The 22,148-nt window shown below is 43.2% G+C and overlaps 1 protein-coding gene across 1 annotated transcript in view; it reads right to left on the bottom strand.

Annotated features, from left to right (window-relative positions):
- Window positions 1–551: 551 nt before the first annotated feature.
- Window positions 552–22,148, bottom strand: part of EVA1A (eva-1 homolog A, regulator of programmed cell death) — an 80,151-nt gene continuing 58,554 nt past the window's right edge. The window contains exons 4-6 of the mRNA XM_036335511.1: window positions 21,968–22,089; window positions 16,345–16,513; window positions 552–1,910 (exon numbers count right to left, since the gene is read on the bottom strand). Of these exons, the coding sequence (XP_036191404.1) occupies window positions 1,534–1,910; window positions 16,345–16,513; window positions 21,968–22,089 (668 nt within the window). The 3' untranslated portion in view covers window positions 552–1,533. The remainder of the gene's footprint in view (window positions 1,911–16,344; window positions 16,514–21,967; window positions 22,090–22,148) is intronic.

Genomic DNA, 22,148 nt, shown 5'->3' with positions numbered 1-22,148 from the left:
CTTCTAGTTCTCCATCTGCTTAACAATTACTCAACAGGACTGTAACCATCCTATGTAATAAAAGCCTAATATGCTAAGTGTCTGGTCGTCCGGTTGTCTGTTCAACCAATCAAAGCGTAATATACTAATGATATGCTAAGGCCACTCAACTGCTCGCCATGACATGCACTGACCACCAGGGGGCAGACGCTCAACGCAGGAGCCAGGCTCATGACTAGAGCCAGGCTCACGGCTGGAGAGGGCAGCATCGGCGATGGGGGGGGCCTCTCCTTCCTCCCTGGCAGTGCTCAGGATGTCGGACTGACTGGCTTAGGCCCACTCCCCTGGGGAGCCACCAATTGGATATCCCCCGAGGGCTCCCGGACTGCAAAAGGGAGCAGGCTGAGCTGAGGGACCCTCCCCCCCAATGCATGAATTTCGTGCACCAGGCCTCTAGTAGCACATAACAAACAGAAAATGAAAAACCCCTAATCACTCAGGGGCATTGCTCCATTTTCCAGTTTCTCCATTTCTACCAATTCACCAGTTATTTGAAGGGTCTGACCAAAGGGATGCCATTGAAAATAACCACAGAGACAGGCACGAAACAAAAAAAAGATTTCATGTGACATTATTTTTTTTCCTCCCATCCTAATTTTGACTTTATTCCTCACCTTCCATTTCAATTCTTTTCTTGGAAATCCAAACTTGTGGGGGTTTTTAAACAACATGTTTAAAATCATGATTATCTAAAGTCGTAACAAAATTTTCTGCTCTCCAAAAGGGGGGGAAAACACAGCTTTTATTCTTAGGCAGCATTTTTCAAATACCCATGTTAATATATATTTTTAATAAACTATTTAAAATAAAACCCTTCATCCTTTGAGGTTACTGACATTTGTCTAGTTCACTGACACATCTCCCATAATACATTAGTTCTATTCATTTTTCATGAATGAAGTGGAAACTATGCTAAAATATAGGATTTTAATCCCTGAGGTGCCAGTTAAAATGGACGAGGTTGCCATTGCAACACAGGATTTAAAAAAATCAGCCTTAAATAATGAGCATGGCTCATGCTATCGGCATCGGAATCCCTTCCACACCATGGAGTCACTTAGAAAACTGCGTTTACTGGGTGACATTCACCCTGCAGCCCCTAGCCCTAGCGCTAGGCACATCTTTCCTTTTGTAAAGGAATAACACATAGCCATGAAGTCTGCAGCAACTTCTGAGATCCTCAGAAATCAAGAGAAACCACAGTCCTGTTTCTCTCATCTCCATCCACATTGTTGGAGAGGGATTTTCAGCACCATTCCAAGACCCGGAAAGGTGGGGGGACCGACTTGGGTTTTCTACTTGGCCACACATTTAGTCAGAAGGAGGGATCAGTCCTCCTGGCTAGAAAGCGGGGGTGACCTGCTTGTCTCAGGGTGTCCGCGGTAACCTTAGCAGAACGGCGTTCGGCTCTGCGCCCACCCTCCCTGCAGCCCCGCTCCCCGTCTCCCGGGGGTGGGGGTCCTGCTTCCAGCGGTGCGGGGGCCTGCGCCTGCCCTAGTAGTAGCGGTTCAGGCTCCGGGTCCCGGGCACCTCGGGCTGCCCATTCATCCAGATCTCCCTGATGATGCGCTCCCGCTCCTCCAGCCGCTGCGCGCGCTCCAGCTCCTCCGCCGACGTGAAGACGTTCTTGTTCAAAGTCCTCTCGAAGCGGCGGTGTCTGCGCACCGAGATGTCAGAGCTGCCATCCTCGCTGTCGCTGCTGTCGCTGCTGTCGCTGCTGCTCTCCTGGTCCGGCAGGAACTTCTTCCGGGAACGGGACCGCCGCCGACAGTCCACGCGGCAGGACAGCCTCATCACCAGCGCAGCCAGGGTGAGCACCAGCCCGAGGCACACGCCCGAGACGAAGTACAGCGCTGCTCGCTCCGGGTTTTCTGGAGGAGGAGAGAGGAGAGAGCGTTGGAGAGGTGGCAGCTCCAGCCCGCCCTGTACACCGCTCACCAGGCCCCAAAGCGCTGAGAGTTACAAAGACTGCCTTCCCGCTTGACAAAATGCATAATGTATTCAAAGTATAAGTATCCACCCATGAGGAATCTGGGTAACGAGGGTATGAGATTCTTTTCCTATTCTTGCAACTTTAAAGTTGAAATTATTTCAAAAAGTTAAAAGAAAGGAAAATATGTAACGCCATGATAAGCAAGATATCATTTCATGAAGAGATGCGCCTGCCTAATGTTATTTTAGCCTGTGCTAGAACAATCTTTACCTTTGAGTTTACTCCTGCAGCCCCTTGAATAACCTATTCATCACATGTTTGGGGCTTCTTTCTTCTCCCCCTCCTTCATCCTTCTCCTCTTCCTCCTCCCCCACCCCCCCCTCCTCCTTTTTGATGAGAAATCTATACTAATAAAAGCCTAGGTGGCCCTCTTGCCCTTGCGGGAGGCCCTCACGTCATCACAAGATGGCCGCCCCATAGCATCACAGATAGCCGCCACAAGATGAACATCACAGATAGCCGCCACAAGATGAACATCACAGATAGCCGCCACAAGATGAACATCACAGGTAGCCGCCACAAGATGAACATCACAGGTAGCCGCCACAAGATGGCTGGCAGGGGAGGGCAGTTGGGGGCTATGGTGGCAGGGGAGCAGTTAGGTGTCAATCAGACTGGCAGGGGAGCGGTTAGCGGGCGATCAGGCTGGCAAACAGGTGAGTGGTCAGGAGCCAGCAGTCCCGGATTGTGAGAGGGATGTCTGATTGCCAGTTTAGGCCTGATCCAGCAGTCAGACATCCCCCGACGGGTCTCAGATTGGAGAAGGTGAAGGCTGGGCTGAGGGACCTCCCCACACACCCCGCACAAATTTTGTGCACCAGGCCTCTAGTTTATAAATAAAGGCAAGGTCAAACTATCTTGTTTATTCTGAATATAGCATCACAGGCCTTGTCAACAAGTGTAGGCAGCTTCCAAGATGCCCCCCACCTGTTGGTATTCCACTCTTAATGCAAGCACCTCCCTTTGAGGGCTGGACCTAGTGGGCTAGACCCAGTGACTTCCTTCCAATAAATAGAAAATAGCAAGCATGATGGATGAATCTAAGATAAGGTGACATAAAGTTAACTTCCAATTCGCTCGTGCTCTTTCTCTGGCTTTTCTTAGTTGCTCACTCTGATGAAGCCAGCTGCCATGCTGCAAGCTGCCCGACAGAAGCCCACAAAGCGAGGAACTAAGCTTGGACTCTGGCTAACAGCCTGCAAAGAACCGAATCATGTCAACAGCCACGTCAGTGAGCTTAGAAGTGAATCCCCTGGTGGAGTCTTGAGGTGGCCACAGCCCTGGCCTTGAAAGCAGCCTGGTGGGAGACCTTGAACCAGAGAACCTGCCAACCCAAACCCAGATCCCTGATCCACAGACACTGAGAGATAGTAAATGTATGTTGCTTTAATTCATTAAGTTTTGAGGTCATTTTCCATGCATTAATAGATAATTTATACAATCACGTATTGAAAGCCAGTGTAGGCATTTTGGAATGACCTCAACAGGTTAATTTGCAGAGGAGGAATCTGAGTCCTTCTTTGGTGAGAAAAGAAAATAATCATCCTATAGATAAGCAATAGGCCTAGTGCATCCAGTGATGATCGCTATATGATGTGCTCCACAGAATGAGAGCCTTTGAGTGAACAGCTTTCCTTTTCTAGGTAAGTATGAGAACATGGGACATGCCTGGCCTTGTGTAAGAGGGCATGGTCAATCTGACAGGACCTACAACTGACACCAGCAATTAAGTTTCCCAAAATCTATATTCATTGGTGATTATGAATTAAAAGATACAGTGTTTTGCAGGGTTTTTAAGACTCTAAATGGGATAATATGTGATATACATTTGCTTTTTAAATTTAAGAATGTTTCTTATAGAGATTTCCAGACACATCAACAGCACTTTTTTAAACTTTTTTTCATCCTCACCCGAGGATATGTTTATTGATTTTTAGAGAGAGAGGATGGAAGAGTGAGAGAGAGAGAGAGAGAGAGAGAGATCAATGTGAGAGAGAAATATCAATCGGTTGCTCCAGTACATGCCCTGACCGGGGATCGAACCTTTTGGTGTATGGGACAGCCCTCGAACCAACCGTGCTGCCCCACCAGGGCAGTATTCTTTTTGCTTGCTGCAATGATGTTCTGTTTATGTAATCATTTTCTTATTGTTTCAGATTTTTCACTATTATGATCAATGCTACCAAGGAGTCAACATCCTTGTATATATCTCTTTAGGTACAAGCAGAATTATTTCTACAGGTTCGTTATCTAGAAATAGCTGCATCAAAGGGCATAGCATTTCAAAGTTTTATGCTTTCTAAACTGCACCCAAAAAGATTCTATCAGCCTAAACACAGCATATTAAACATATGTGAAATCCCCACCAAATGATAGGAATGTAAATAAAATAAATAAAAATTATAGGTACAAAGAGAAGAGTAGATAATAAAGTAGAAAACATTGTCAATACAGAAACTTGATCTATAGCACCACCTTCTGGAAAATAAAAGAATGACTTCCAGCAACCTGCTAGGTGAGTTGTAAAAAGCAGAAAAGACATAAAAGCTTAAGAATTTTGCTACAAGAAGAAGCAAGAAGTGCAGAACAGGTGTACAAATACAAGGTCAGAGAGTACCCCAGATATAACAGGATCAACAAACAGTGTACCCCAGGTGAAGACAAGTAGTAAAGATTTGAGGAGGTGTCCACTACATCAAAGGCAAAATCAACAATGCAAAACTAAGAAACATGAAGAATAAATAAAACACATCATCACCAAACGATAATAATCTTCCAAATAACCAAGCTCAAAACATAGAATCTTGCAATCTAGTGAATAAAAAATTTAATAGCTGTTTTGAGTAAACAATGAAAGACAAACACAAAAGACAATTCAACAAAATCAGGAAAAGAAAATACATGAACAAAATGAGAAGTTTATCAAAGAGATAGAAACTTTAGAAAAGAACCAAACAGAAATTCTGGAGCTGAAAAATTCAATGATTGAAAAAAATTCAATACAGGGAATCTGTAGCAGAATAAATCAAATGGAAGACAGAATAAGCAACCTACACGATAGAAACCTTGAAATAACCAAATTAGAGGTGAACGGGGGGTGGGGGGAAGTACATCTTATAAATATTAACATAATTTATGTTCCAGAAAGAGAAAAGAGGATGAAGCAGTCAGGAAGTTTATTTAAAGAAGTAGTAGTTGAGAACTGCCCAAACCTGGGGAGAGCCTTAGATATCCCAGTTCCCAAAGCTAATAGATCACCCTTCTACCTCAATGCAAAAAGACCTTCTCCAAGATACATTATAATGAAACTGTCAAAAATCAAAGAAAAAGAAAGACTCCTGAAAGCAGCTGAGAAAATATTGCAACCTCCAAAGGAACCCCCATTAGGTTGTCCACAAATTTCTCAGCAGAAACCCTTCAAGCTAGGAAAGTAGAATGACATATTCAAAGTGTTAAAAGAAAATAGTTGTCAGCCAAGAATACTCTATCTGGAAAAGCTCTCCAGATCTGAAGGAGAAATACTTTATCCAGAGAAACAAAAGCTGAGGGAGTTCATCACAAGAAATGCTGGAAGTTCTTCAAGCTGAAATTTAAAAATGCTAATTAGAGACATGAAAACATATGAAAGTGTACAACACACTGGTAAAGGTAAATATACAGTCAGACTTAGAAAACTCTAGTTCTGTAATAGGAGAGTGTGTGAGCCACTTAACTATAAGATAAAGGTTAAAGGAAAAGAGTAATAAAAATAACTCTAACTACTATAATCTGTTAATATACAATATAAAAAGAGGTAAATTGTGATAGCAAAAATATACAGAGGGAAGTAAAAGGGTGGAACTTTTGCTTATGCAATTGAAAGCTTTCACCAATGCGTATGATGTTAGCTGTGGGTTTGGCATTTATGATTTTATTATATTGTGGTATGTTCCTTTCATACCTAATTTGTTGACGGTTTTATCATCAAAAGATGCTGTAGTTTGTCAAATGCTTTTTCTACCTCTGTTGAGATGATCAAGGACAAAGAAGATGAAATCACTATCTCAAAGAGACACCTGCATTCCCATATTCATGGCAGCATTAATCACAATAACCAACACATAGAAACAGTCTAAATGCCCATCAGCAGAAGAATAAATAAAGAAAATTCAGCCATAAAAAGGAAAAAATTCTGCCATTTGCAACAACATGAATGGATTTGGAGCGCATTATGCTAAAATTGAGATAAATTAGCAAATACAAATACTGTATCATATCACTGATATATGGATTAAAAAGTTAAACTCATAACAGAGTAGAATGCTGATTCCCAGGGGCTGTGGTGCAGGAGAATTGGGGAGATGTTTAAGGGTACAAATTTGCAATTAGTAGATAAGTCCTAGAGAGCTAATGCATAGCGTAGTGATTATAGACAACAATATTGTATTACAGACTTCAAAGTTGCTAAGAGAGTAAGCAGATCTTAATTGTTCTAGCACAAAACAGTGATAATAACTGTGTGACATGCTAGAGGTGTTAGCTAATGTGACGATGGGACTCATATTGCAATGAAGGGGGCTGAAACTGACTCTGCCCACTTGATACTCAATGAACACTGGGAGGATTCAGAGAGCTCTTGCCTGGAGGAGCTTAACATTCCAGCAGGGAAGTGACCCATTGGTTCCAGTACCAAAGAAAGTGCTGCAATAGGAGCATGAAGAAGGATCTCTGAAAACACAAAAGTGAGTAAAAAAGTGAAGTGGAGATATGGAGCTCTGAGAGGGCTTTCTAGAAAAGATTTGCAAACCGATGCTTTGACCAGAGTGGAAAACCACCAGGCAGACCGGCATTTGAAGCTTTAGCTCAGCCTCATCTTCCAAACAAACATAACACTACCTACCTAGCCTGCTCAACTGTGGTAAAGGTTAGAGGTATGACAGGTGACCAGCATAAAGGGATTATCCGAGATCCTGGCACAGAGAGGCATTGAATAAATAACTCACTGTTTTCTTTCTTTCTTTCAAAATATTGTTTTTATTGATTTCAGAGAGGAAGGGAGAGGGAGAGAGAGATAGAAACATCAATGATGAAAGAATCATTGATCGGCTGCCTCCTGCACGCCCCACACTGGGGATCAAGCCCACAATCCAGGCATGTGCCCTGACTGGGAATCGAACCTGGGACCCTTGAGCCCACAGGCTGATGCTCTACCCACTGAGCCAAACCAGGTAAGGGCTGTTTTCTTTCTTTCCTTCCTCTTTTTCTTCTTCCTTTCTCTTTCTTCTTTCCTCCCTCCCTCTTTTCCTCCCTCCATCCATCCCTTCTCATATCTATCACCTATCTATCTATCTATCTATCTATCTATCTATCTATCTATCTATCTATCATCATCTATCATCTTTATCTCCCTCCCTCCCATCCACCCATCTATCTAATCTACCTGTTTTCCTCCCTCTGTCCCTCTCTACTTTCCTTCCTTTTCTCATCCCACCCTCTCATCCCTCTGAGCGTCTGTCTCTGTCTTCTTTCATACCCTGTCCTCACCCCACCCGTTATAAAGGTTCACTTTGAAGATGGCTACTGAACTGAACCTTGGAAACCACTGTTCTCCCTCTAGCTTAACTAGTCCATCCTGTCCTGCCAGCCGATCAGAAACATCCTCTTTTGCCTACAGCAATCTCAGACATGGATTCCCAGAGAAGCCCGCTAAAAGCAAGCCCAAAGCACCAGGGAGTTTATGGGGCCTCCCCGGGGCCTGCACAGTGACTCAGGGCTCATTTTCAGAGCTAGCATAAACTGTTTTGTCTTTCTTCGTCATTCTTCTGCAAACATCAAAACTGGAGCTCTCTCATGGCTGTGTTTTTCTCTTCTCCGCTCCAGGTCACTTCCTCTTGGCCAGTGATCTACCCTGGTCTTGAGCAGATCCAGACAGCTGTTAATGGCCCAGGAAGCAGAGTGGGGAGGGCTATTGTCATTGTTTTCCCTCAATAAATAAAAATACATGTATTGCTGTATCTCGCTTCCTGCAGCATCATTGTTTTCCTGGGCAGGAAGAGGCTCTCTGTGGAGGTCCTGGGGCTAATATCATTTGCACCCCCGAGGTCAGACCAGACAGTGCCCTGCAGACTCCAGGGGGCAGAGAGCAGCACCAGTCCAGGCCAGGTCTGCTGGTGGCCCTGCAGGTGGAACATTTAATTCCCTCCCTGAATTTTCTTGTGGGCCCCAAAGCCTGCCGTCCCTTCAGTGGGAAAAAAAAAAAAGTGTTAAAAACAGGCCTTCATGATCCTAATGGGAGCCCTTGTGGAATCAGGGAGTATTCAGCATAATCCCTTCTCGGAACTTGTAAGGCACAATAGGATGTCTCTTAATGGGGCTCTGCCCCTCCGCATAGAAAAGTGAAGACTCCCACTAACCCTCCTGCCCTCCCCTCCCCGGATGCTGGAGGAGCTTCTTTCCTCCTCCTCCCATCCCCTGCCTGCTGTTTCCCAGGAAGAAGGCGTATTGGAGAAGCATCTTCCCCTCACTGAGGCCTATGTCCCCATAGGCGACTGTGGTGTGTGCTCCTTTGCGTTCACCTCTTTCATTTTCCCCTCTTCCCTTATCCTCCCCCCCTCAGACCCCCGGAGAGGCTGTCCACTGCCCGGCCACCCTCCTGACCCATCCACTCACTTTTCTTCACCTGCAGCGGGACAGACCTGCAGTCCTGCAGCCCTAGGATTCAGGGGAGCTAGACAGAAGCCCTGACCCATTCTCTGATCTGGCCTAATGGCTGCAGGAGCTGATACTGTATTCTGATGCTCTTCCCGCTCCTTTGAGTCTGAAAGGGAGGAAGAGTGTGATTAATTAGCCCCTCCAAACTAGGCAGCACTTTACGTAGTTGTATTACAATCAGTTATGTAACCATCATTTTTCCCACATAAACAGTGAGAAATTTGAAGGCAAAATCCATGAGTCACGTTGGATTCCCAGAGCATCCAGCACAGTGCCTTGCTTATGGCGTATATCTCTTTAATTACTGAATTAAATCATGAATAATACACAAGCTCTACAAGTCCAGTTAATAGTGTTATTATATGCGGATAAATATGTATGTAGATGTATGTATGTGTATATATGCATGTGTATGTATATATAATACATATATTATATATAATAGTACAACATTAAACGAGTAGAGGATGGAAAACATTTATAAAATCACCACAGTCTCACAAAGTGAATAGTAGTAAAGTGAATTTCCTTCTCTTCTATTTTCCCTCATATAAATTTGTAGATATTTATTTATATTTACTTGATTATAGTACAGAGATTTCCCATATAATCCCAGCCCCACACATGTCTAGTCTCTCCCATTATCAACATCCCCCTGACAGAGTGGTACATTTGTTGCAATTGACGAACCTGTATGACACATCATTCTCACCCAAAGTTCATAGTTTACACTAAGGTTTCCTCTTGGTGGTGTACAATCTATGGGTTTGGACAAATGTATAGTGACATGTTTTCATATCATGTAGAGTATTTTCACTGCCCTAAAAATCTCCTGTGCTCCACCTATTCCTCCCTCCCTCAAGGATGCACATCTCCTACACTGTCCAGCATCTTTCTTTACTGGTCCATCATCTTCCCCTCAATGAGGCCTAACAATGGCTACATAGCATTCTACCCCGTGAATACACCCCAAGTTACAAAAAGCATTTTCTATCTTTGGATATTTAGGTGGCTACTTTTTAAAATTAAAAATAAGGATGGAAGAAATATTTTTGTGCTTCACACTCTTCTAATTTTGCTTGTTTCTTTTACTTACTGCCTTATGATGGATCCTCAGAAAAGGAATATCTGTATCAAACGGAATACATACTTTTATACCTTTTGATACCTATTGCCAAGTGGCTTTTCAGATACATTCATTTATCTTACCCTTAGTTGTGTATGAAAGTACCACTTTCAGCAGACCCTCTCCAGGAGGGGATATTCCACTGCTAAAATTCTCCCCCAAAATTTTATAGGTCAATAAATAGTTCCTTTATTTATTCCACAAAAATTTACTGTGGGTCTGAAATGCCTTTGGGGCTGGAGCCATAAAGGTTCTCAGCCCTCACAGGATTCCCAGTATAAAGGGAAATAATATAAAACAGAAACCACAGTACTTTCTAAAAATCCCCAAATTAATGAAATGATTGAGTTATGGTGGGTTAGGGTCTCCTGCTGAGAAGAGACCACCTTATTCATGACAAGCTCATAGGAAAAGTGATTCATTTTCTGGCTAACTGCTACATGCCCACACTGCTGCACTCGCAAAGAATATTGGTTAAATAAAAAAACATGATCCCCCAAAACTTCTGAATTGAAAAAAATTACTATAAGCAAAGTCAAATGCCAAATGCCAAATAGGAAAGATATTTGAAATATGTAACAGAGGCAAAGGACTGGTATATAAAGAGCACTTAGGGAGAGCATTAAGAAAAAGAGCAACAACCAATAAAGAAAATGGACAAAAGATATGAATAGTTCACAGAATAATAAGTACAAATGGTCCTTAAACATATGAAAAGATGCTCGCCTACAGCAGGGGTCGGCACACTGTGGCTCACAAGCCAAACCTGGCCAGCTAGTTGCATTATTGGCACAGAGCCATGCACATTCATTTATGTTTTCTCAGGCTACATTGCAGAGTTGAACAGTTAGAACAGAGACCCTACAGCCTGCAAAGCTGAAAATCTTTACGATCTGACCCTTCACAGGAAAAGTATGCTGACCCGTGACCTAGAAAAACAGAAATTAAATGACATTTGAATGTTATTTTTCTTCTATCAGGCTGTTGAAAATTCATCAGTTTGAAAATACTATTGCAGGACCTTCTCATACTTCTTATAAAGAGTAAACTGATAAAACTCTTTAAATGGCAATTTGGTAATATTTATCTTTTTAAAAATTTTATTTATTTTAGTTAATCTTCACCAGAGTATATTTTTTCCATTGATTTTTTTTAAAAAATTAATTTTAAAAAAGCAATTATTCCATTTAAATTTTCTAACAACCTTATTATAAATTATTATTGCGGTTATTATTATTAACAAAATGATCACTCTCATTATAAATTATTGTAGTACGATCCCAAGGGGTTGCTTGCAAATTGTTGAAACAAGAAATGCTAACTCCTCCAATCTATGTGCTAAGATAGAGGGAAACAAAACAATTGTGTGTGGAGAACACAGATGGGCCCCTAAGCCCAAGCGGGTAGTGAAGGGAGAATATGACACTGAGAGAGTCCTGAAGACTGGGAGCGAGTTAGCCGGTCCAGGCCTGGAGGGAAGAATTCTTGAGGGGGAAAAAATGATTGTGCAAAAGCAAAGAGGCAAGGAAAGCTCTGGCAAATGGTTTAAAAGGACTAGAGCGAGGCCTTGGTCAGGGAGGGCTATAGCTAAACAAGGACATGGAAATGTCAAGGTCAGACAGGAAAAGCTCTGGGAAGGCACGAAACAAACTGCAGATTGGAGTACCTTGAACCATCCCCAAGCCCCTTCTCCCTGGCTTGCCTCTACTCTAGAGCATGTTCTTCCAACTCCAGCACTATTGATATCTTTAACCAAGTAATTCTTTGGTGCAGGGGTTATCCTGTGCAAATTGCAAATTTGTTTCTCTACCTGCTAGATATCAGTGGCAGCCACCCCTCCCTGCTCCAGTTGTGGCAACCAACAGTGTTTCCAGACGTTGCCTAAAACCCCACCATAGGGCAAAATCACCCCTGATTGTGAACCACAGGTTCAGAGGTTAAAAAAGCGAAGATTCTCATTTTTCCTTCCTCTCTTGCAGCTAGAGATGGCCATGTGACACATTCCCTGCCAATGAAATACCAGTATGACAGTAGATGGACTGGAAAATCCTTCCTTTCACTGCCTTCTTTTGCTCTTGAATGAAGTCAACAGCAACAGCAGCCACTTTGCAGCCAGGAGATGACAAGCATAAAAGAAAAACCATGAAAATCACACTGAGGTTCACCCCTACATATTTAAGTCCGTGGGCTAATGCTAGCAAGCACGTACCTCCAGACTTCTTGTTTTGTGGGTAAGATAATTCCTGTGTGTTTAGGCCACCAAGTTAAGGTTTTCTATTATTTGTAGCTGAAAACAATTCTATTAATTGTGAAATCACACAAAAGTTTTCGGGTTTTATCCGGGCGATAGTGAGGATCCACTAAAGAATTCTAAACAATAAAAAGAAGTGGATCATCACACCTACATTTTGAAAAGATCATTTTGCTACAAAATACAATCTATGGAGCAAGAATGGATGCAGATGTCATAGGAAATGCCATTATGGCCAGGCAGACAAAAACATGATGGGTTTGAACCATCTCAGTAGCGGTGAGAATAAAGTGGAGAGGACACATTAAGAGGCAAAATGGACCAACCCTAAGCAATTGGATATAGGCAGTGAAGAAGGTGTATCAAAGGCTAAAAACTGTATTTCTTGTGTAGGTAGTACCCTAGACCAGTGATGGCGAACCTTTTGAGCTCGGCGTGTCAGCATTTTGAAAAACCCTAACTTAACTCTGGTGCCGTGTCACATATAGAAATTTTTTGATATTTGCAACCAGAGTAAAACAAAGATTTATATTTTTGATATTTATCTTATATATTTAAATGCCATTTAACAAAGAAAAATCAACCAAAAGAATGAGTTCGCGTGTCATAGGTTCACCATCACTGCCCTAGACAGTACACAAAAGAAGGAGCATGTTTAAAGAGAAGAACAATATTCCATTCTAGGCTAGGTTGAATTTCAAATGCTTGTGGCACATCCAACTGGTAATGTAAAAGGCATTTAGATACACAATTTGAAAGTGAGAAAAGAGTAAGATAGCAGTAATTTAAAAAATATGTGTATGATAGAATTCAAAAATTTAAGTGCCAATAAAATAATGCCACTTATTACTTAAGTAGTATCAATGAAGTATAGAATACTTAAAATATAGGTAAGCAAAATAAAATTAAAAATACACAGATACTCACACAAACCCAGCATCCAGGTATAATTTACAGTAAAATGTGGTTACATGGACATGCAAACACACACACATACATGGTATTATACCTCAAATGCTGAATGATAACAGGCCTTATTCAGTTAACAACATACCATAAACATCTTTCTACTTCAGTTAAAATTCATTCAATTTTCTGGTATTTTTACTATTATAAATGGTTCTGAGATCAACTGTCCTCATTATAAAATTTTCGCCCATATCCTTAATTATTTCCTTAGGATAAGTTCTGAGATGTGGATTTGCTTGCTATATGGTATATGTGTTTTTAAGACTTTTGCCAGATGCTCCTAAATCATTCTCTACAGACGTTATAGCAATTTACAATCCCATCAGCACTACATACGAGTACTCACCTCCCCACACTTTCCCCCAAACAGAAGTTAAATACTTAATCTTTGAGAAATTTGTAAAATAAAATGTTAATCTGATTGATGATTTCATTTTGCATTTGTTTAAGTCAGTGTTTCTCAACCTTCTGGCTCTTTAAATACAGTTCCTCATGTTGTGACCCAACCATAAAATTATTTTTGTTGCTACTTCATAACCGTAATGTTGCTACTGTTATGAATCATAATGTAAATATCTGATATGCAGGATGGTCTTACGCGACCCCTGTGAAAGGGTTGCTCGACTGCCAAAGGGGTCGCGACCCACAGGTTGAGAACCGCTGGTTTAAGTGCTAGAATTTGAGCTCTTTGTGCTTTATTGGCCATTTGTATTTTTTCTTTGGTAGACTGCTGATTCTTGTCCTTTGTCCACTTTTCTTTTGGTATATTTACCTCTTATTGATTTGTAAGAGCTCTTTGTATGTTATAAACTTTAACCCTCTGTCAATGCTACAGTTCTTAGTTTGCATTTGCCATTTAATTTGAGGGCACGTTTTGATCAGCAGATACTTAAAAGTATTGGAATGTTCATGGTTTGAATTGGCTATTGTGAAGAATGGGAACAGGATGTATCCAAAAGCAAACACAGAGACTCAAACCCTATTTGAAAGGCTCAGCTGAGGCTGGACACCATGCATTTCTAATGAGGTCAATCTGAAAAGTTGGACCAGCATTTGGTTATTGGAGTGCAGAGGGAGAAAGCGGAGAAAGTGAGATTCACTCAGAGTTTGTATTTGCTTGATTTAATCAGACCCTGCACAAAGGAATAAGAGAGTTATGTGTACTAGCAAGTTTGTTGCTGAAATAATGGATCACATGGGACAAGATAAGAGATAACGGATGTGCTGGGAAGGGTCAGGGCTCCTTGTAGGTGAAAGCCAGACACAGCAGAATGAGATCATGAGAGAGCTACAAGGTTAGGAAATTTTCTACAATTTTCTTCCAGTAAACTTATCTTATTGCTTCTGCTCCGTTTATTCTATTTCTTCTTTTAAAACAACAATGTATTTGTATCTGTTACATTTACCTTCACATTTTACAGTTTCTTCATTCATTTCCTTTACAGTCAGGCAGTGTTCCCCATCAAAATCAGAATCGATGTTCGCCCATCACATCTATTGATTGGATTGAGCGCATTTTATTTTAGCCACTCAACTTTCCATGGCCTTGTATCCTCTTTTTATCTTAGCCCATACTCACTTAATAGAAGCATTGTCTTCCCGCATCTCAAGCAGTATTTAATTCCAGAATATGGGGTGGGAAGGAGAAAAGTTGAAGAGAGAGCAAAATAGGGCCAAGCACCCTTTCAGCCTTAACAAGATCACAAGACACCCGGTAAACACCAAGCTATTCAATGAGTTACCATGCTCGATGGTCACAACTCAGGGTCCTGTTGGCCAAAATGGAAGGCTGCCAGGAACCTCCTGTGCCGAGAAGAGTTCCAAAGTCCAGTACCCTGTTTGCTCTCACCAGAGATATTTTTTTGCAACAGCTGATTTGCAAGTGTCCTTTGAGGCCTTGAAAACTCCAGACTCTCTCTGACACACACTTCATTTCAGGGGTGTCTTCACTATAGAGTTGAGGGACCATATTCAATTGCTTGTAAAAACATGGGGCCAGAGTTTCAAACATCTCTTTTCCAGCCCCAGGGTCCTTTTCCCCAAGAATAGCCGTGAAGCAAGAGCAAAGCTGGGATGCCTCTGATGGTGGGCGCCAGGGGAGGGAGGCCCCAGGCACTGAGCTTCCTTCCCTGGGGAGGCAAGGAGCTGAGTGAGGGCCCCGGTCTTTGCTGATCCGAGAAGGGAGGAGCCTGGACTGGAGGCACATGTGGACCACATGTTGCATCTTGCGAAACAGAAAGGAGCCCGGTATGCCCTGAGAAGCCCTCCTTTCGAAAATCAGGTTGCACATCATCCAAGATCATCTCACAAAGAGAAGCCACGAGCTTCCCTTTTCCCCAACCCTGGCTCACAGTTTCCATTGTAAGTCAAAATGCCAGGCTTTGCGTCTGAACTCTGAAGTCCCCGCATATCGACCCTGGTTAGAGAACTAGAAAGCAAAGCCAGTCCTCGCCCAGAGGATATCAATTGGAACTCCAGCCCCTTTCCTTCTATGCAACATCCAGAGAGCTCAGGTGAAGCAGAACGAAGTAAAAACAAACCAGCAAACAATTAAAAACGCACTCAAGCAGTAGGAAATCCGTTTGGTCATTCAAGCCAGTAAGCATTGTCATGTATTTTTTCTAAATGTCAGCTTGACTCAGGTATATTTCTATGTGTTTTTGAATGACTCCAGATGAAGAGCATCTGTTCCCAAGAAATGATCTTGAGCAGAAAGTCAGCCATCCTCCGAAAAGAGAACAACTTTGACCCAGGGATGGGACAAATAGCAGACTCTCCCAGACCCACACACCTTCTGTCTCCATGTCTCCCAGAAGGTTATGAAGCACCTCACACAGCCCTGGAACGCAGGACACATGCACATGCGCGCGTGCACACATGCACATGCACACACATGTGCACACACATGTGTGCACACACATGCACACGCACACTGGGTGGGGTTGAGAACCACTGCACAGAAATAGGCCAGGCTGAGGATACTCCATCCAGGTCTTTCACATCAGAGTTAAATGTAAAAGATGCACACAATAGCCTCAAACTACTTCATTCACTCTTTTAAACCCAAAAGGAAACCAAACATTTTCAGCAAGATAAGCTCTTGTCACCCCATCTGCCCAATTAGAGACTGCCATACTTCACTCTCAAAACACAGGACCTTTCATCTCATAACTCAGCAGAGCCCCTCTGCTGTCATTGCACAGCATTTCTCTCCTGGATGCCCCCTGGACCCAGCCCCAGGCCTCAGCCCTGGCCCAGCTGAGACCGGAGAACTACCTGAGATAAAGGAATAGGTGGCCAGGATGCTGCTGAGTAGAGCCATGTCCATGCGCTGGGCAGTCAGAGGCTCCGTGCTGCGGCGGAAGGGCAGCCTCCACGTGGCATCCAGAGGCACCTCCCAGAGATGCTTCAGCGGGATCAGTGTGGCCCCTCCCTCTCTTCTCTTCTGTTTGGAAACACAAAGTGAGTGGTGAGAACACATCCCTCTGTCCTGAGGCTGTGTTCCAGGTAGCCCGGGCCCAAAACAAAGAGCTAGTCTCCTAAATGCCAGCCAGCCTCCCACCAGGCATCTAGGTCCTATCCTCTTTGCTCTGGCGAGCTTCTTGGCTTTCCAGGAAGGGAGCACCTCCTTATGTCTCTGTTTTGCCTGGCCTTTCTCCCTTCTCTTCCACGTATCTTCCCAACTTTACATTTTAGCACTCCTCCCTCACCTTTCCTGGTACTTTTTATTGTATTCTCCCTGTTTGCCTTTGCCCACGGTCACTTTAATATTTGCCCTGTCGCCCCACGCCCAGCTGGCTCTCCGCCGGGCTCTGCTTCCCCTGCACCCACTGCACCTGTGTACTTTGATCAGCTTGCTTCATCCCACAGATCACCAAATGTGTGTCCTTGGCAATGAGTCTGAGCTGGCTACTCCAGACCTGACAACATGGTTCCCATTCTAAAATGCCCCAAGAACTTGGGCGCTAGGGCCCGCCCACATTTCCATGATTCCACCTATAGAGGGACCAGGCTATTTCAGACCTGTTCCCTCTTATCTCTTCTCACTCGTTCTACCATAGAGCAAATCCCATCATTTCATTTCTGGGAGTTGTGCACCAGTCTCCTCCCTAGTCCTTTGGCCAACACCTACTTCCTGCTCCATCTAGCACCCACTCTCACCAACAGGGTCATCTTGATAATGTGTAAACCTGACCACTTCGCTCCACCGCCCAACCCTTTCACTAATCCCCATTACACTTAATACAACACACATCCACTTCCACGAAATCGGATCCTTACCTCAGCTCCCAATTCATCTCCTACCAGAGTCTACAGCTACACACATATGTACAGAGATACAAGCCTGCCTAATGCTCCAAAAATTTCAGATTTTTTTTAGTGCCCCAAATACATCAAGCCCTTTTATCTTTTTGTGCATTTGATTGTGCTTGTTCTTTGGCCTAAAATGCCCATCTCCCTTCACCTGTGTGGCAAATGTTTCCTTTAAGAGAGAATTCAAAAGTCCTATGGCAGTCCCCAAATCCCAATGATTTGTTTTGCAGAAATAGAAAAGTCCATACTAAAATTCACACGGAATCTCAAGTAATCCCAAACAGACAAACGATATTGAAAAAGAACTAAGTTAAAAATCTCACACTTCCTGATTTCAAAGCTTATTTCAAAGCTGTAGTAATCAAAACAGTGTAGTCCAGCCACAGATGAATGAATAAACCAAATGTGGTATATACTACTCATAGCCTTAAAAGGAAGGAAATTCTGACAAAGGCTGCAACATGGATGAACCCTGAGGACACTGTGCTAAGTGAAATAAACCAATCACAAAAGAATAAGTACTGTATGATTCCACTTATATGAAGTAGTACCTAGAAACATCAGATTCATAGAGACAGAAAGTAGAATGGTAGTTGTCTGTGGTGAGGGTCAGAGGGGGATGGGAAGTTATTGTTTAATAGGTACACAGTACAAAGTTTCAGTTTTGTAAGAAGAAAAGTATTCTGGAGATGGATGATGGTTGCACAACAATGTAAATGTACTTAATGTCACTGAACTATACACTTAAAATGGTTAGGATGGTAAATTTTATGTTACATGTATTTTCCACAAATTTTAAAATTAATAAAAAATAAGGTGTTGATGATGCACAACAGGAAATTTTGAATGTTAATTCATATAACGAATCCTGATGTCAGATTTTGGTGTTAACAGGAATGGTATCAGAATTATTTTGTAGTGATATTACAGTTGAAGACAATAACATTCTAATTTATATCAGACTATAAATATGGCTTGACTTTTAGAAAAAAATATTATCTCACATATCAAAAATTGGATAGTAAGTAGTTAAAATCTATAAGATTTATAGATTAATAGATAAAAACATATTGCATCAATAAATGCAAAAATGTGTTTGTGTAAAATTTAATAAAATTTCATAATTTAAAAAAAGTCTACTGCAGTGAAGCTCCAAATCCTTCTGACTCTTTTTTTTTTTTTTTGCTATCAAAGTATCCCAATATTCTTCTAATAGTGCACCTATGGCATACTAATTAGAATGATCAGTTTGCATGTCTGTCCCCAAGACTAAAGAGGCATGATATAAATCCTTTTACTCAAGCACCTAACTCAGCGCTAATGAAAGGAGGCTCTAAGTGAATTCTAGCTGACTTGCTGGCTGGAAAACAGAAAGAACAATTAGGCCTGAGCTGTGTATGCTTAAGTCTCAGAGCATATTTCTGAACAGGTCGGAGGGTGAGCCTCCTTGAACTCTAAAAGGATACCGGGACTGACTGACTGAGCCGGGTGCCAAGTACAGCCCTTCCTCAGGTCTATGAGAGGACCACGTGCAAGGTGGAAGCTTTAAGTGGCACAGAAATTCTTCCTGCCTCTCCTCATGCCCCAGGTGCTAACCGAGAGGCCTGCAAGAGCCAGAGGCAGGAGGAAGAGGGAAAAGAAAGCAGGCCAAGGGTGAAGAAAAACAACCTCTAGGTGGTCCACCCTAAAGATACTCAGGACACAGTGGAGTAGGAGTCAGGACATCTTTACTGTAGGGCCAGAGAGTAAATATTTCAAATTTTGAGGGCCATGGAATCTGCCTCAGCTACTCAACCTTGTCATTGTGGCACAAAAGCCACCACAGACAATATGTAAATGAGTAAGTACTGCTGTGTTCCAATAGAAATTTACTTTTGAAAATAAGTGGACCCAATTTGGCCTACGGACCATAGTTTCCAGACCTCTGGCCTAGTTCTTACTCCTCAAATACAGTTCAAGGACCAGCAGCGTTGACACCACTAGAGAGCTTGTTAGATCTGCATAATCCTAGACACCACCCAAGACCCTCGGAATCAAAGTCTCATTGTACAAGATGCCCAGCAGAGTTTGCCCAGTAGATCTGTGACCCGCTTCAGCCTGAGCACTAAAATGCTATAACAGCACAGGCCCAGGGGGAGTTTCGCTTAGTGCCTCCTTTATAAATCTGATCGAGGGCAGGAGAGCACTCCTCGCTGGCCCTGCTATACAGTTCGTTCTCCAACTGGCTCAGAGCACCTTAGGGAGGACACCAAGACCGAGGGCAGGACTGGGCAGAGGAGCTCCTGTTCGGGAGAGCTGCCAATGAGACAAGTCCATGAGAAGTCAGAGAAGTGAAGAACTCCAAACCCTGTGCTTCAACCCTTCTTCTCCCTGAGCCCTCCCTTAGGAGTCGTGGAACAGCTCCAGGTAGCTCTGCACATTTTCCACTGGCAGTTTGCCCTCTAATTAAAACATTACCCCACCTCCTCCTGTGATGGTTAATTTTATGAGTTAACTTGACTGGCCATGGGGCATCCAGATCGAGCATTATTTCTGGGTGTGTCTGTGAGGGTGTTTCCAGATGAGATTAGGATTTGAACTGATGGACTCACGAAAGTAGATGGCCCCCGCCAGCGTGGTGGGCATCATCCAATCTGCTGAGGGCCTGCATAGATCCAAAGGTGGAGGAAGAGGGGATTTGCTCCTTGTTTCCTGCCTCACTGTTTGGCCTGAGACATCCCATCTCATCTCATCTTCTCTGGCCCTCAAATTGGGCTTCAGGCCATCAGCTCCCCTGGCTCGAAGGCCTGCAGACTCGGGCTTTTCAGCCTTTGTGATTACATGAGCCACTTCCTCATAATAAATCCACATATAGCCCTAGCCGGTTTGGCTCAGTGGATAGAGCACTGGCCTGCAGACCAAAAGGTCCCGGGTTCCATTCTGGTCAAGGGCACGTACAGGAGGCAACCAGTCGATGTGTCTCCCTCACATTGATGTTTCTCTCTCTTTCCCTCTCTCTTCTACTCTCTCTAAAAATTAATGGAAAAATATCCTTGGGTGAGGATTAAAAAAATAATTATATATATAAAATCTCCATCCCACTGGTTCTATTTCTCTGGGGAACCCTGATTAATACATCTACCAACATAAAGGTAAGGGGCATGAAGCACTGATCCACCCCAAAGTGCAGTTTTGTGCTCTATTCTTCAAGGAAGCTCCTTGTCACTGCCTATAGCTCCTAGAACAGTGATTCTCAGCTTTGGACAGTTTGCCCCCCAGGGGACATTTGACAATGTCTGGAGACATTTTTGGCTGCCACAATTGCAGTGAGGGTTGATGTGGCATCTAGTGGGTAGGGAGCAAGGACACTTCTAAACATCCTACAATGCACAATAGCCCTCCCCCCGCCAACAAAGAACTATCTGGCCCAAGATAGTAATATCTTCAGGTTAAGAAACCCTGTTCTAGAACAAACATCATTACTTCACCGACCAATCTAAGTGCCCCTCAGTGTTTGCAAACCTCATGCACATCACCAATACAATCAGAAATGTGTCAGAGAGACAGGCTGCATGGCAGCTTCTGGCAGCCTTGATCAGGGCATCACAAATCCAAGCCCTGGGCCAGCAACTCAGTGTTCCCAGCAACCAGAGTGAACAGGTTCTGGGAGAACAACTCACATTAACCAAGCCCTCAAGAGAACAGAACATCAACCAATACCAGCTGATTCATTCACTAGAAGCTGGCGCACGAATTCGTGCACAGGTGGGGTCCAGCCAGCCCACCCCTATCTGGGCTGATGGAGGTGGGGCCAGCAAGAGGGAGGGGCCGTCCCCTGGTTGAACTCCCAGTGGAGGGGACAATTTGCATATTAGCCTTTTATTATATAGGATAACTGGAGAACCACCTGCCACAAGTTCTAGATCAAGTCCTCCTCCAGATAATGTGACCCTGGGGATTATCTTGGTGAGGGCAAAATTAGGACTAAGGAGCTGTAGATTTCCAAAGCTAAGGCTTTCTTCTTCTAGTGACGACCCCTTGGTTAATCTTACACTATTCTGGGGGAAAATCAGGTCTAGAGAAAACTCTAGGCCCATTCACACAGCATCACAGCATGCTCTCATTGGACAGAGCCTACCAATTCTTATAAATCTTCCCTTCTGACAGCTTCCTTTCACCTGTGACCCAAAGCTCCTTCACCTAATTGCTGACAAACTGCAACATGATTGAAAAGAGATGGCTCACATCTCAGAATTTTGCCTTCCTGAACACATGTGGTCTCCTTGATGAAAATAACAACCCATCCTATGGGTACTGCCTTCTAGACTGAATGGCTGATTGCACGCATTGTATGCTATTTTTCACTGGCTTTCATGTTAAAGGTAACCTCATTTCCAATCCTGCAAATTCATCTTCTCTCGATTCATTTACATCGAGTGTAATCACTGAATGTATAAAATGAAATGTACTTCGTGATGATACATTTCATCTTAAATTGCAGTATCAACAGTGAGCACCCCTGGTATGTAAGCCCCCATGCAGGGAACTGTCTTCTTACATCATAGTGTGCAGAGGCTGGTAAGAAATCTCATTGCCCCTTAGCTACCTGGGGGAGGTGTGCTGTCAGGAACAGAGGAATCTCTGGCAAGAACAGTTCATCTCTGGTGACATTAGTACCCAGTAGTACAGGTCCCGAAACTTGGTTGGCCCCCGTTGGCTTCTCGGGCTCTGAAAGAAAACAGAAATGGCACAACAACCATCAGAGAGCATCACACGCCCAGGAGGTC

The sequence above is a fragment of the Myotis myotis genome, unplaced genomic scaffold (assembly GCF_014108235.1).
Source record: "Myotis myotis isolate mMyoMyo1 unplaced genomic scaffold, mMyoMyo1.p scaffold_m19_p_14, whole genome shotgun sequence".
NCBI lineage: Eukaryota > Metazoa > Chordata > Mammalia > Chiroptera > Vespertilionidae > Myotis > Myotis myotis.
This window is presented reverse-complemented; position numbering and strand designations above follow the sequence as displayed.